This window comes from Papilio xuthus, unplaced genomic scaffold (assembly GCF_000836235.2).
Source record: "Papilio xuthus unplaced genomic scaffold, Pxut_1.1 DF826949.1, whole genome shotgun sequence".
Lineage (NCBI taxonomy): Eukaryota > Metazoa > Arthropoda > Insecta > Lepidoptera > Papilionidae > Papilio > Papilio xuthus.
The window spans coordinates 2,913,991-2,931,088 of NW_013531700.1; the positions used below are offsets into that span (position 1 = coordinate 2,913,991).

The following is a 17,098-nucleotide window of genomic DNA, read 5'->3' on the forward strand; positions in this document are numbered from 1 at the left end:
ATATCAATTTTTTTCAACAAAAAAAATTAAGTCTTATCCACAATAATCGAAAAGATCTCTCGCGAGGGGCAAACAAGATGAATAACCCTAGCGAGTTACCGTTGCGTCGCCGGCGTTAAGGGATTTTTTATTGTTGGCCACAAATTGTGTCGGCGCGCGGCAGCCCTTGCTCTTACATACTTTATGCTGTATGATGGCCCATACTACCTCGTATCATGGCCCACGCTACGTCGGTAAAGTATTCGTGCACTTGACTGTACCTAACTAGTCATTGTTATGCATCGACAGATTAAAAAAAATCGTAGATTTCCGAATTTACGGACTTAACAAAACTATAAAATTTAATCATCTTTGCTTAATATTTATGGCATGGCTTCTATTGGCATAAAAATAACAGACAAGTGTGCAACTTTATTATGAAATATTTGAAAGGATTAAATTAATGAAGAAAACCAAATACACTTAATGTAAGGAAAAATAACAAAAACAACATCGTAATATATTTAAGTTTTATCAAATAGTAGAACTTAACTTACACGTACACTTACTTGTCTTCTCAGTTTTTAATGTAAAAAAGGCATGATTTTTCATTAAGTGATTATTAATTAATTCGGGGTAAAATAAAAAGCTAATTTAAAATGAAATTGTGCAAGCGAAATCAATCTCTTGTATCCGATTAATTGACAATTTTCTCGCCAGAGGAAAAAAAAGACATAATTATCTTTCCTCAGAGCTCAAAGAAGCCTTGTCTCAGAATAATACATCTTGCAATTATTTTCTCATTTACTTCCTTCTTAGTTGTGAGCCATCAAAGGAACGATTAGAATATTGATCGAAATGAGGGGACGGTGAAGAAAAAGTCAAAGTACTGTCAATTGCCAATATAAAATGAACTTTCATAAAGACATGTTTCGTGAAACACAACGTCAGGTGGGCTCGATGCCTACGTTATTGGATCGGAGTTGATTTTTTCTACTTCTTTACTTTAAAAGACATCGAAGTTTCGATAACAGGGAAATTTGAAAGCGAAACGAACTTCGCCGTGTTCATTGAACGATACAGGGTGTTTGATAACTTTTGTAATTTTAACGGTGGTTACGAAAATAGAAATTTTGATTACACGAATTCCTGTGAAATTATTATATATAATTTCTATTTTTAAAACAGTCATAGGTATAGCTATAGATTCATGATCTATTATTTTTCGAGTATCTACAGGGGATTTTTATTATGAAATCAATTGTTTAAATATAATATATGGCATGTTACTTTTTTGTATAAAAAATATTTCGTGTTGCCAACCTGGCAACTTTTGAACATCTATTTAAAAATTGATAGTAATTTCATTGTACATTTATTGTTTCAGGCAATTAATACGTCTACAATAAGTTATCATTCTTACATAAAATACTTCATGCAGTGTTATGTGTAAACGACAACAAACTTTATAATATCATGTCTTACCCCTTCTTGTATTTGCCGACAAGTAAATCAGACTGTATAATGTCAAAATTCAACACGCCAGTCGCCCCTGTCGACATCCATTTTAATGACGTCGCCCTAGCGCCCTGCGACCTGCGCCCTGCGCCCGCTAGACGCAACCCTTGAGAGATTTGCTTGTATTCACGATGCGTGCCACTTGCCTTTTGTTTTCTATCACGTTATAAGCAGGTACTCTGTTTATAGTACTCGTACCTTACTTTATTTATAATACTAATAAAAAATGTTGCTTATAAAATATAGTGAAGTTTAGAGAATTAGGAATCACTAATTAATTATGTATTAATATAATGAACAATCCAACGTTACATAGAGAAATATTTCGTTTGGAAGAAATCGAAATATTCATATTTTTATTAGTGTATAAAGCTTGTAAGAAAATCTAAACTATATTATTACTCTCTCGCAATTCACCTTCGGTTTCTAAGACTAAAATCTCTGTATAAAACATATCGTCTTCCCTGTTATTTTGACAAAACAGTGGTAGAGCCGCTTTAGCATCTTCGCACGAATTGGCCCGTCTCGCCCGGTGAAATAAACAGAGATAAAAATATGTTTTAAACGGGGATTTTAGTCTCAAAAACCAACTGTTAGTAATAGGTAACTGTGTTATTCTATAGTACAGATGAAATTAAATTTATGAAAAAAAACCGTACAAAAGTATAAGTAGATATTGAAACATGTACTTTGTTTACTTTAAAACCGTAAAGGGAATTAACTAAATCGATGGTAAGTGCAGAGGTGATCCGTGAATCGGAATAATCGAATCGATTTTATCGAAACATCGAGCGATAGTGGATTGCTCTATTAGTCACCCCTGTAAGGGGCTGATGGAGTTACAAGTTAATGTATTGTTTTAGTGGAGAGGATAACCTTTTTACTCTAGCCCTTTTATTACCCTCAGTCGTACAAATACGGCGTGGCAACCCTAATGATCATTGTTACTCTATTGAACTGTTAAAACCATTGGGGTATATATTTTTGTCTATCAGAACAAACAGGACTAATAATAACTAAATGTTAATAGCTTTTTATAAAATACATTGAAAAGACGGTTAGGGGATAAAAATAATGCAACTATCATTTAGTCATTAATTTAAACGTAGAATATATTAGCCGGATTAACAACCATTCTGCAATGGTCATTTAGAGACAGCTTAAGATAGACTCCTATCAGATTTAAGACAGTGGATAGACACAGTTGTCAACCCTCAAGCTATCTGCAAACTTTAAATGTTAATTGTTACTGTTTCTGTTGCAATTTATTAAGTAGAACTTAAAGAAAAATAAAACTAGATAGTGTGTGAGAATAGTAAGACAGGTGCGTCTATTTAACTCGAGACGGTAAATTGTTAGTGGCGTTCCAGTGAGCAGGAAAATAAACTACCCACGCTCCCTCAGGCAAGCGAGACTTAAAAGAGACAGCCCTACGTACTTTGAGCTAACATTTACTGCATGTTGACTTATCATGTATTATTTTAATACCTTAAATAGCAAAAAAATATGTTTATTTAGTACATATGACATCCATATAGTGTTAGTACAAAAACAGATACTACGACTATGTTGGTAAAATAAAACTATTCATAAAATTTATTTTGTTACTAAGTTATTGTTCGTTTGATTTTTACTAAGAGCGTCGGTGGCTCAGTGGTCAAGCACTTGACTTGCAATCTGCAGGTCCTGGGTTCGAATCCCGCCATGTACCAATGTGTTTTTCGATTTCCGATTTACATATGTACATTTATCCAACGTTCTTACGGTGAAGGAAAACATCGTGATGCAACCTGTACATATCTGAGAAGAAATTCAAAGACATGCGTGAAGTAGAGCAACCCGCACTTGGCCATCGTGGTTGACTATGGCCTAATCACCCTTGACGTAGGGTAGGCTCCGTGCCCCTTGGTGGGGACGTATAGCGAGCTGATGATGATGAAGTTATTGTTCGAGAAGCATTTACGAATAATTCATAGTAACTACGGAGAGTCTATGCTATGATAATTTGATAAATAATTTTGGTAACTTCTAGTGACTTAATGCAACTTTTTATTTCTGTAAAATGCAATTTAGAAATCAAGTATGGTAAAAATTGTCTTCCGACAATTTTTTTTCTTCTGTCTACCTCATTAAGATAATTTTTATAATGAAGGTTTTATTATGCATTTGGAAGTAGAGCTCGTTTTCCGAACTTTTACTAATTACAAAGTTAATTATATGATACATACACATTGTGCTGCAAAAAAAATATTATGTTAATAAAGAAATAAGATAAAATTATGACATGAATAACATTTAATTAGCTCTCATTATGTTTGGTACAAAACTGGTCGATGCCCTTTACATTGACAGGTGAAAGCAGTGAAATGATGTTTGTCTTCTCAGGACATTTAAGTGGAGTAGAAATATGAAAGTGACCGGCGCGATTTATTTCGATTTTACAGTTTGAACTGATTTAAATTATCTAGACTGAGTAAAATGAGGTGAAAATAATTATGTTTCAGAGTGAAAAAATCACGTCAATGGTCAGAGTTAAAGGTAATTTGAAGTTGCCTGAAGCAATTTTGCGTTGAAGAAAATAAGAATCGATATGTGTGCCCGACTAAAAAGTAAATGTATCCGTGGATTGTGACTTCCCGGAGTCGTAATTGACTTGATGAAAAGACATTCGATTCGTATTGTACCCCGGAGTGATGGTACTCAGTTGGGGTACACTCAATCGAGTTAATTAGTATTTTAAAATCGTTGTTTCTTGTATTACCAACTTCTTTTCTTCAGAAATAATAAGGATTAATCATTATAATTATCTGCGGTTCCTCTGGCGTTGATGTTCATAGGCGTCGGATCAAATCATATTAGGCGATTCGAGCCTCGTTTACCCCTTCTCCTAAAAAAAAACAACAACAAAATCAATATAACTCATGCCTGTAACTTAGAGGGGTAGATAGAGACATTTGACACGGTCCTGACATACCTTTTTTGTTTCTTCTACATTCATAAATCTACGCATACATACATGCATTTCGGTTAAATTATTATAATATACGTTTAACGTCGGAGTGGCAAAAGTACTAAAAGCAAGTTGTAAATGATAAGTCGGTGTGTTTAACCTAAGAAGTACAGATATAAGTTATATGACAGCGTCTTAGAAGCGTCGAGTCTCAAGTCCGGGCGCCGCATTAATAATTCAGTCCAACTTCCGATGCATTTGTCTGTGGCGCTGCACAAACTGCTGCGGGAATATCTTATGATGTTTCACTACAAGTTTATATGTCAAACAATATGATACTCATATGAAGTAAAGCATGTTTGAATATGAATGTAGAGGCGTACGTCAGTAGGAGTGAGTGAGGAGCAAATATGGATGGATTGCTTAAAGCTAATTAAGAAAGGAATTACGAATAAAATGAAGGATGTTAAAAGAAAAAAAAAACATTTATGTATAACCACACACATACAAGATAAAAAAAACACACCGCATAATTTTACAACAACAGTTAAAAGAAATATGTGGCAAAAGGAGCCAGATCAGCGTTTGCAGGGACAACATAAACATTCCCCACGCTGGTTTTCAGATGACTCCTTTGTATCCAGCAGAATCTTACTAATATAAATGCGAATGTTTAGATGGATGGATGTTTGTTTGAAGGTATCTCCAGAACGGCTGCATGGATCTCGCTGAAATTTGACACAGATGTAGAACATAGTCTGGGACACATAGGCTATTGATTCAGTTTTTTTTTGTTCCGCGCGGACGGATTCGCAAGCGACAGCTAGTAATAACATAAACATGGAAAGTTCAGGACGAAACCTGGTGCAACAACTTTACATAAGTGGGATAAATATAGGATGATCATGATAAAAGTTAAGCATATGGCTTTTGACTGACATCTAAAGTTGCATTTAAGAATAACGTAATATGATTTTTAAATTGCGTACCTTATAGTTATTCTTTTTTTTTATAACTTTCGACAGTGACTATATATTTACAGTTGATATGATTTTAGTCTAGTTTATTTATAAGTCTGACTAAAATAAACTTATAATATCAGGCAATTCCGATTACAAAGAGCAAGTATGTTGTGATACAGGGGTATTATAGTTGAGGGGTGTAACAACCTCCTTTGTCGGTTTTACAACCTGTTCACCGCTGCCTCAGAACGGGGTCGCCATGAATTATTTAACAAGAGTCATGGACAGCGCGTAGTGTAATTTCGCATGGCAATTTCACTCTGTATTTGTGCATTCACTGAGGTTTCTTTTGCAAATTTGCGATATTTAACAGATTTTTTTTTTCTTTCTAAAATTAGGGGCGATAGTAAATATTTTATCATTATGTCATTATCGCTTTTCTTATTTAAATACTGAAAATGTAGTACCAGTTTCTCAAATTCCCTATTGTATTACATAAAAGCAGAATTCAACTGAAATGAACAACTAAAACATAGCAACATAACGATATTGAAAAAGCCACGATAGTTGCTTACGTTATTTTTTGCAAAATCAACACTCAAAAAAAAAATTATTACCAAGCACAGAAAAGATTTTTTCAAACTCTATAATACCATATTGAATAGAAGCATATTGGCAAACATTCCTGTAATACTTTTTTTCCAATTATTTCCAACAAAATGACGTGCATTTTTGATCTGAGCAATCCATAAGCAAATTATCGTTAATGCAAAATCCTCATTCAAATTCCAGCAACCGTCGCTTCCAGCCGTCGTATTTGTGCATATGCAGAACACGGAAATGATTTAAAAGGCCCTTTAAATCATATCCGTGCGTGCGTTAATCGAAAATACTGGAAAACTTTCGAACAAAAATCAGTTTCAACATACAGCCATTGATATGTACAATGACATAGATCAATCCCCAGCCCCTACTCAATACACGCGGTTAGATACCGTCTCTATTCAACCCAATCCACTAAATCCCAATTAGTGGTCGACACGTGTTAATAGAACAAAGAGACACCCTATATAACATTTCTCACACTTGACATATCCAAACCTTTAAACAACATGTAGCGTAGGAATTAGCACTCCAAAAGTCGAAATGTAATGAACTGTAGTACAATGAATTCAAATTAGTTATGAAATACACTAGTTGACTTGCTTTTACAATAATATTTAGTTTATTTATTACTAGCTGTCGCCAGCGGCTTCGTTTGCGTAGAATTAAAAAAATATAAGTATTCTATGTGTTCTTCCAGAATATTCTCTATATCTATGCCAAATTTCAGCGAGATCTATACAGCCGTTCTGGAGTTACCTTCAGACAAACATCCATCCATCGAAACATTCGTATAATAATATTAGTATGTTATTATCACAATGTAGGTAGCTAAAGATTTTTTTTCTGAAAATAATGTTATGTTAAGTATTCGACGCTCTCTTCATTAGTCAGACGAAGTGCGATCTGGAATCAAGGAACGTATTCGCTATCCTCTAAATTACGATTATTCACTTGTTTTAATCATTGAACAAAACTCTTTAGTAAGTACACTTACTTTCAACCGTATTCATCTTAGACAGTATTTTTACATTGTAGCTATCATCATCATCATTGTCAATCTGAATTCGTCCACTGCTGAACGTAGGCCTACCCCAACGATGGCCACAATACCTGGTCCAGTACCGCTCTCATCCAGTGCACTCCTGCAACCTTGACCAGGACACCTCACTTACATTGTAGCTATAATAGCATTCATTTGTTTCTTGTTACAGCGAGCGGCGAGGTGTGCTGGAGTCTGCAGCACTGCAGGCGCTGGCGGGGGACAGTGTGCTGGAGAAGGAACGCCAGCTGTCTGAGATGATCCTGCAGCTGCAGATGGTACGGGAGCAGCTGTTGGCGCAACAGGAACATGCTAAGGTAAGTAACCATGATGACGTAACGTCACGAAACGAACGAATATGATTGAACGTTTTATAAATACTATGAATTAGACGAAATTTTATTCTATTTTACCTCAATGCAAGATACGAAAGTAAGTGGTCTGTCAGGCGTAAAAATAGTATAAAAATAAAATTATACTTCATCGCCATTTTTTCTATTGGGATATAAATAGTATAACGTAATATAAGAACGAATTGAAAAGACATTTCACTTCATTAAAACTTTCTTTCCTACAAAGAAGGTGACTTTATTGGTATTCTAATTTACATCGTACCCAGACTTGTTTGTTCACCCTTTCTGTAAATTAGGTTTGTTTCGCACCGCTACTGTTAGAAAAAGTACACTCTACCCTCTGGGAGGTTCAGAGGGAGATTACAATTCGTCTTAAAATTCGATTTAAACCATTGCTTGGACATCTATCTACAGAAATTTTACAATGTGTCTCAAGCGAATACAACTTTAGTGTTTGAAATTGTCAATTACTGTATTTGTTGTCTCTTATGGATTTAATAACCTATCTCGTGATTAAAATCTCCAAAACTAAACATCACAACTATCAATCTTTGACTTGATATCAGGATGCTGAGTCTGTCGTGGTTATTCAATAATAGCTGTCACCCCAACGTCCATGCGGAATTAAAAAAAAAAAAATAATAAGTAGCCTATGTGTTCTTCCAGACTATATGCTACATCCGTGTTAAATTTTATCAAGATCCAACAGACATCCATCCAACCATCCATCTAAATATTCGCATTTAAAATATTAGTAACATAACAAGTCATATTTCCTGTTAATACAGTGTCTATTATTAATTACATCTCATATTATAATTATCAGATTGTCACAGTAATTATAAATTTAATTAAAATTGTTATTTAAAATAATTAAAACGACCCTAATGATCTGTTGTTGTGGTACTAAAGTAGACAATTATATCTGATTTTATAATAAAAGTGTTTGTTTGTACATCGGACGTGCAATTTGTGTATAATTTGACTGGCGCGGCACAATGGGCTGTCGGTCTTTCATCTCGAATCAATTTTCACGTTGAATACTGCGCGGTAGGCTGCGCTAGGGCGCCGGTTGCAACAAAGACACTCTCATACTAATGAATCAGCGATAAAAACTCGAACAACACTCGATCACATGCCCTCTGTTAGGGTTGCCACTTCAAAGTTATCATTTGCTTTTTTTATTGACTTGCTAAATAGAAACTCATATTTATAAATATAAACAAATCAGTAACTTATAAAAATTATGAAGTTCTCGTAAATGAATGAAAGATGTTGACTGCTAATACTAGTCTTTGCACTATCAGTAAAATCGGACAGCTATTTATGGGCGTGCATTTCTTATTAAAATGGCAAAGAAGTCAAAATCATGCAAAGTAATAAAATAATACATTTTAAAGTAATATTTAAAAAGATCATTCTGATATCGATACGGGCTGAAAAGAAGGTAAAAAAGCTATGAATATCATTTGAGACAAAAGATCATGGTCTACTTTTAAGTCGTTTGTGAGGTTTGCAGTAAAAGTTAGCGACATCCCTGCGATTGTTGACGGTGCAGATTGAAGAGGCCTGCCGCTATAGATGCGCTGCAAATGGGAGCGGCTAATGGCGGACTCACGTTCGCATTCGCGCGTTTTTTTTCAAATACAGAACGTCCCTTTGTTGACTTCCGGATCCATTCGGTATAGGCGTAGTCTATCGACTGCTACGATTTTATGTTTTTCTTTTTTTTTGTTGTCAGAGGTCGTTTGTCTTATGCCGCGCGGCTTTAGCAAATGAAGAATGCATCCTACGAGCTTTTTTCTAGGAAAAAGTTGTTTAAAATTGCTTATAATTAAAGTATTGTGGAGGAAATCTGTTAGTCTATTTGAAAATATTGTTAAATACAAAATATGTTTAAATTACATTTTTCTGTTTTGTTGTTTAGTTACTTTGTAATTATCATATAAAGTTATATTTGAAATCTAAAGTATTTAAATTTAGACTTTAATATTTTAAATATGTATAAAAAACACTCAACAATAAGTATGGTATGAATTGAGCAATATTCGTGCCATATGGATAATATTAATCCGTCTGGAAGAGCACTCATTCGAATTAAATATCAGAACGCGAAATGGAGAGCAGTGTTGATAACTACGTGAAACACCCCACATTGTAACCTCCCTCCCCGTTGCTCCCCCCAGACAACCAGACAAACGGAAATATGAAAATGAAACGTCGAAACGGAAAAACGCATCAAACGTCCGCACTCGACGGCAGCCGGACAAAAAATGAACACAAACGCCGGTTAATTCGCAAAAAGCCCGTTTGATGTCGCTAATTGACAATCAGCCGGGGGACGCGTCTCATTGGTCCGCTTCCGCGTTCCATTTTTAAAAATTAAAGACAAATAAATTACCGGGGTGGGCATTTTTGCTTTGTTTTTGATGTGACACGATAGGCAGCCACTCGTTACGCTATAATGCAGCCGGCATGGACGGAAAACTCATATCTAACTACTAATTTTTTACAATATTTTAAAGTATCCTACACACTAATTTAGTGAAAGTTCTATTTCATTTGTTTTCTAGGGTGTCTTTAGATATCGTTCTATGATGTATTTTCTATTCAAATTGCATTTGAAATTCAAGAATTTCAGATCGCAACGAACCCTACTTACTATATTTTTTAATCTTTATCTGAAATTATCAAATGTTATGTAATTATTATTTTATATATTATTTATTAATTAAACGTACATAAAATCTTAAATAGTTAGTAACTCGTAACCTCATTCTATTATAAACACGTGATTTGTTAAATGTAACATACATTTTAATTCTTAATTGGCACTTCTTAAAAAAAAACATCAAAAAATTACGTGCAATATTATAATCGTTGTAATGAATTTCTATATTCACTTGAATTTCTGTTAAACGATAAAATACTCTGGCGTCGCTCGTTGCGTTCTAACAGCGTGTTCCAGAACACGTTGCTCGTTTTAAATCGTCCAGCGGTGTACATGTGTCGACAAGCTCCGCCACCTTTTAAAAAAATCCTCTCATATGAAAAAAAATATGTATTTCCCGACGTTCAAGGGTTACCGGTGTCAGACCAATTAGTTGCTGAAAGAAATCTGAAGGACCGACGGACATGGTGACAACGTTTTTTATATATAACTTTATTAAAATAAAGTTAAAATCTTTTAAAGAATATTAAAAAGTTACGGCAATGAGTGACACTCTGATGTGTCGTGGAGGTGGGTTTCGTTAAAGCTTTCGTATTACGCTATGTGATGTTGCCTCAAATATAGATCATTTTTTTTTTAACTTTAACATGATAGCGACAGATACGCTATATTTTTTTCTTGTAATATATATACGTATTATATTTTTTATCTATACTAATATTTTAAAAAGAAAAGATTTGATTGTTTGTTTGAGTCGAATAGGCTTCGAAACTACTGAATCGATTTGAATATTCTAACACTGTTGAGATGCTACATTATACACACACGTAGTCTATATTTATGACTAGACTAGCTGTCGCACGTGACTCCGTCCACGCGGAATTTAAAAAAAAAATAGTAGCCTATGTGTTCTTCCATAATATGATCTTCGTCTGTGCCACATTTGATCAAGATCCGTTTAGCCGTTCTGGAGACACCTTCAAACAAACCATCTAAACAATCACATTTATAGTATTATATAAGCAAGATTTTTTAATTTCGTAAGCATCTGCTATGTATGTTTTTAATTTACAAAAGTTCGTATAATTTACTAATAATATGTAGTCGATAAACAAGTTAAATTTGTATTTAAAACAACTACTGAACAGGCGAGATAATAAACAATATTTTGTATATAAAATCTGTCGTGTTTTATTATGAAAATCTCTGAGCAAAGACGACGCCTACGAAATCCGTCGCCAATCCACTTTCTATCTATTCCACAGCTCTATGTATACCTAAACCTCTACATCATTGTTTTCCCAATGATGTAGACCGAATCAAATTATTGGCCGCATACCTTCACAACACATACCACGGCACTATAAACCTTATTTCTTCAAATTTGTATGTAAGTTCGGTGAAATTCCAACGGCAAAATTTTACTAGGGCAGTACAATAGAAATGGTGGGGATAACAATTGTCTATTGTGCGATGCCTATCTCTTTTGCGCATCGCTCGTCGGCGTCTTTGGTAGAAAGGGACACGCGTATATTTCTATTGCGCTCAGACACAATGATCGGTGAAAATGGGCAACGCCTTTGTCGTTTGAAATTTTCCAAAGCTCCGTCCCATTTCGTGCTGTTTTCATTTTATAAGTATCGTATAACTGCGCATGTCTAGTACTAGCATTTACGTAACGTCTAGAGATTTAAAATTAATGATATTTATATAATTTTAAGATTCACTGTAAATCGATGTCCACATTTTAATTATATAAAAACATACAAAAATCTTTCTTCTATATGTTTGAGAGCGTAGAGTTTTGTAGAGAGAGTTTTTATAATATTATAAATGCGAAAGTTTGTTTGGATGGATATTTGTTAAAAGATATATGTATGAAGGAATCCCGCTGATGTTGAGCATAGTCTAGAAGAAAGCATAAGGTACTATAAGTTTTTTGTTAATTACGACGCAGACGGAGTCGCGGACAAAAGCTAGTATAATTATCAATTAGAATTATATTAAAGATAAGCATTATGAATTTAAATTGTGCAAAATACGTAAATGGTCACTTGAAATGCGTAAATAGCGGGCAAGTGATCCATGGTACTTACCAGAGATAGTGGCTGCCAATCAAAGCTAGGCTTTGAATGCCTAATAGTGCTGTCAGTGGTCTAATCGTAGACCAGCTGCTGAGACTTAATTGCTTTAATGTATTGATGCGATTCAAATACAATATAGAAACAATTTATACACTTGACATTTGGATTAATTCACCTTATAGACAGATAGAAACGTATTATACAAGTATCTTATTTCTACATTCTATATAATTCCAAGGGTTTTTTTTAAATTGTGGTATAAAAAAGATGTCACTGTTGTCTATTGGCTTAATATAGAGTTACATTAAAATGTTACGCAATTAAAAAATTATTACGCATTTGTTTAAGGATTTAATACTCAGATTTATCATTTAAACACCTTATCTTTGTCTATATTTACTTGGAATTAAAAAAAAAAACTTTATTCTGCGTCTAAATTTCAGCGAGATCCATGGAGTCATTCTGTAGATACCTTCCACATCTATTCATCCATCCATCTAAATATTTGCATTTATAATATTAGTAAGATTAAGATTTTTAGATGAAAATAACAATAATGACATTTTCTAATTTCTAGACCGAAATTTTCTTCAACAATTAATCAAACATTATAGAAAAAAATATTTGATCTATTAACTCGGATAGATCGGTATTCCTAGTGAAAATTTTTGTGCCGACGGGCTCATGTCGCTATTTATATCGCACATCTGTTCGCACTCGCCACCTGCGTTCGCGGACACCTAAATCTTATTTCATTCTATACTTAATCGGTCACGGTCAATAACTCCAATCTTATTTTACTAACGACCTTAGGTAACTTCGTATTAACAGGACATTTTTTTCTTAAAGACAAAAGAAGCGAGAAATTTGAAACAAGATCATTGTATAATGACAGCCAGTGTTATCTGATAAATGAATAATTTAACGCACAATTCACTAGACATTTGTACTACGTCAGTAAGATTCTATGAGAAATTTTCACTAATATTATAAATGCGAAAGATTCGATGTATGGATATTTGTTAGAAGTTTTCTCCAGAACGGCTAAACGGATCTCGATGACATTTGGCATGGATGTAGAATATAGTCTGGAAAAACATAGGCTACATTTTTTTTATTCCACATGGACTGAGCCGCAGGCGAAAGCTAGTAATGTTATAGAAAGATTATATTTTTATCGAATTCAAATATTTTTGCCATCAGTAAGTTATTAAGAAAAACAAAAAAGTGTGTAGTAACGTCTTAGTAACTGTACATCGCAAAACAATATCTAGTTTATAACGAACAGTCAAGTTGATGACACTTAGCTATTAACATTTCCAGTCCACGAGTTGTATCTGTAACCGTTAGACCTTAGTTCAGAATGATCATCTTGCTCTTAACATGATTTTACCTTTGTAGTAGAACTACCTAATGGCCACATTAATCTATCACTGGCTATCAAGAATCGAGATTGTGATTCGAGAAAAAATCGCAAATACGACATAGCTTGCTGCTTTTATACGGTGTACTTGAGACAGGAATGCATACGGAGCATAACTTGCATCACAATTTTATCAATGTGTACTTTGTATGGTATCGTAAGGTAGCTAACGTGGTAGGTATGCACTTAGTAGTCATGAGGTTTATAGTTTTTCATAATTTGTAGTTGACACCATTTAAGTAAAAGTTGTATGTAATATGAAAAGCTATCTTTGTAAGGATTCTGTTTTAGTTATATTATATATAGGACTCTGATGTTACTATTTAGGGGTAACGTTATTTAAATTGTACCTATATTTGGTTTAATGTAATTTATGTAGACTTATAATAAATAGTCCGATTCAAGATTAAATTCCTACTTTTAAATTAACTGTATCATGCGACCTAATTATGGTTAAAGATCTTAAACCAATCATTTTTTTATATGATTATAAAAGTTTCAGAACTAGAATAAAAATTGTCAAAAAATCATTTCTTTCATATTTTTTGTTCTATTATTCAGTAAATATATCAATATCGCTTGGTAAATAGGATTGTAATTTAATTTTGAATTGTGGTTGTGAAAAAAAAATTGTTTTTTTTTTAAATCGTTTTCGGTGTCTAAATTGCCAATTATAAAAGAGTTCATTTGTCATATAATTTATATTCAACAAACACTAATACCGTTATGTACCTGTTTGAATTAAATATATTATTATTCGTATTTATTATAAAGCCTTGTTCAATGGCTTGCATTTTGTACGAATTCGTTGTACAAGTGAACGTCTGAAAGAAAAACCTTTGAGAAAATCATATTTTCTGCCTCTTTCTGAAAGTCGAGAGGGTATATAAAGGGTGGTGGGGGTGTTTCATAATTAAATAGTGTACGCTTAGTTACACGAAGAAGTCGTAAAAGTTGTTGTGAGGAAAATTGTGAATCGCGTTCTGCTGAGGGCTGACATTATGAGGATCATTACTAATTTACAAGTTCGTCGCATTATTCTTCTGTCGCTGTTAATTAAGAGTGAAATGTTACATTCAAAGTGATGAATGCTGTCCTGAGTTTTTATTCTTCTTTTAGACTTGCTTCAATTCAATACGAGCTACTGCTGCGAGTTGAAAACACAATAATCTTTATATTATGTTACCTTACAAATCATCATCGTAAGTTTAATTAGTATAAACTCTGAATAATAATTAATATTTATAATAAAATTTGAAATTAGAATGAAAACTCAGATGATCACGTTGAGGGTGAGGTGCGTTCGACAAAAATCGAAATGAAAAGCAAATTAACCTTTCCATACAAACGAAACTCATTTACCGATACAAAACAAGCGAGCGGCCAATAGAGTTCTGAAATCGGAAAATAGAAACGTGCCGAATGAAAGGAAGCCTGAAACCGGTGCCGAATCAACACTGAAACACGCCGCTTTGTCAGTACCATTCAACCGGAGGCGCACAAATGCTTTTCTTGGGGCCTCTTTCACAGTTTTCTATAGAGGCAATAAAGGTTCCCACGGACACAATGAGCTGAAGGCAAGGAGTGATGAAAAGTTGGGAATGTGGGCCGCGCTCCCGAGTCGCTTTAGTGATGTGACTTTCTATTTTGTATATCGATATTTCTTTTGATTAATTATAGAACAATAATGTTGAAAATTTCATAATATCAATTAAATAATAAAAGTGATCAGTTTATTTAATCAACATTATGAAAGACTATCATAAATTGTAAAAATTGTAAAGCAATAAAGGCTATTTTATTTTTATTTTATTTTATTTTATTTATTTTATGAAAGATTTTTAAATATAATAAATCAGATAAAAACTGCAAACCTTCTCTTACAAAATTGTAAGAAATAGAATATACTCGTTTACTTTTATTAATATTTTAGGATGATTTGTGATTTTTTAAATGTTATAATGACATTTATTTAAATACTTTAAATATCGATAAACATTACAAGTCCGTCTCTAAACCCGAGTCTGGTTATACCCGTCACTTTCCAATTATTTTTGCGGGCTTTCTTCGCTACAGTCCGCGATGAATGCGGAACAGAATAGCGCCTGGTTTTAAGGAATTACCCGCTTTGTCCGCGAGTAAATGAGAGAACCGCTTAGTTTTTCCTTTTCTAGCAACTTGCGGTTAATTTATTTAATAAGTTGTTGCTGAATAGACCTCCGCGAGCAACGAGTGCCGGGATGAATCGGATTTTCCATTTTCTTTTTTTTATATTTCCACGCACAAAAGAGTCTTGTGTTTTCGGTTTTAAAATATAAATAAGACATGCTTTCTTTTTACGACAGCTTTTATCCGGTGAAATCTTATTTTGAAAATTAGCAGCGCTAAGGTGAACTTCGTTTACATTTTATATTTGAATTTTCTTGAAAAGGTTGTTTTTTATTTGTTTGTAAAAAGGGCAAGCAAGAAAGGAGGTTTTATATTAAGGTAACATGGGTAATTCCCAGTATTACATGCTAGAAAATTCAATGTTTGAATACGAACTTTGAATATGATTTTCTTATTTAGTTTAGTTTCTTTAAATGTCAAGTACATATTCAGAATTATTCTAAAACAATATTCTTATTAAAATCAGATTAAAACAGTTGAATTGTAAAGATTTAAATATGTCGAAATTTGAAATCACAAGTGGCATCGATTATAAATTTAATAAAAATTCATCCAGTCCTTTGACCTGTATCTCCGAATTTGGTGATATACCATTCAAGCAAGCTTTGTCGTGACTTGCAGTAACTGTAATATTCTTTTTGTGCTTTATTGTGAAACGAACAGATATTTCCACCACTGTAGCCAATTAACGTGGTCCAAACGTAAAGAATGAACAACAAGCCGCTTGATAGCTTAGGGTCGTTCCAGACTAGAAACTTTTCATCGTGTGTTTTTAATTATTATAAAAATTGATTGCGATTAGAAATAGGCATTTTGATTTTACTGAAACTTGCGTGTTATCAAAAAAGAGGTTCTTTATAGTTGATCACACCAAATACAATTAGGATTTTACTACATGATATTATTGTGAATAATGATAGCAGCTCCATCTATCGGATGAAGATAAAATCTCATGACCAATTGTGATAGTCTTTATAAAATTGAATGAGAATAAGAAGATAAATGTCAGAAAATGTTCCCAAAAAATAGATCGCCTATGTGTTCGCTGTTCGATTAGTCGCTAGTGTGTAATCGTCTTTAGGCAACCGAAACTTGAATTCATCAAAATAATGCGTGGAACGTGATCTCGTGCGAAGTCTCGGGATGAGCGTTTATTTCGTGATGCGTTTGACGTGGAGCATTTCAACGTACGGTAGTTGCGACGTTCGGGTTTCTTAAAAAAAAAAAACCTTTTATTAATTGCCCATCCATTGTTGGGTGGCCGGCGGTGCGCTTGTGTTTACGAGAATGTGGGAACGATTTTCTGCAGTCCTATGAGATTATTTTAAATATCCAGCTTATACT

At 33.7% G+C, this 17,098-nt stretch overlaps 1 protein-coding gene across 2 annotated transcripts in view; it reads left to right on the forward strand.

Annotated features, from left to right (window-relative positions):
* The window catches only part of Sox102F (transcription factor Sox102F), a 215,094-nt gene that overhangs the window by 160,788 nt on the left and 37,208 nt on the right, over positions 1-17,098 (forward strand). For both annotated transcript variants that reach the window (XM_013316262.1, XM_013316261.1), the window contains one exon: positions 7,227-7,371. In XM_013316262.1, coding sequence (XP_013171716.1) covers positions 7,227-7,371 — 145 coding nt within the window. The remainder of the gene's footprint in view (positions 1-7,226; positions 7,372-17,098) is intronic.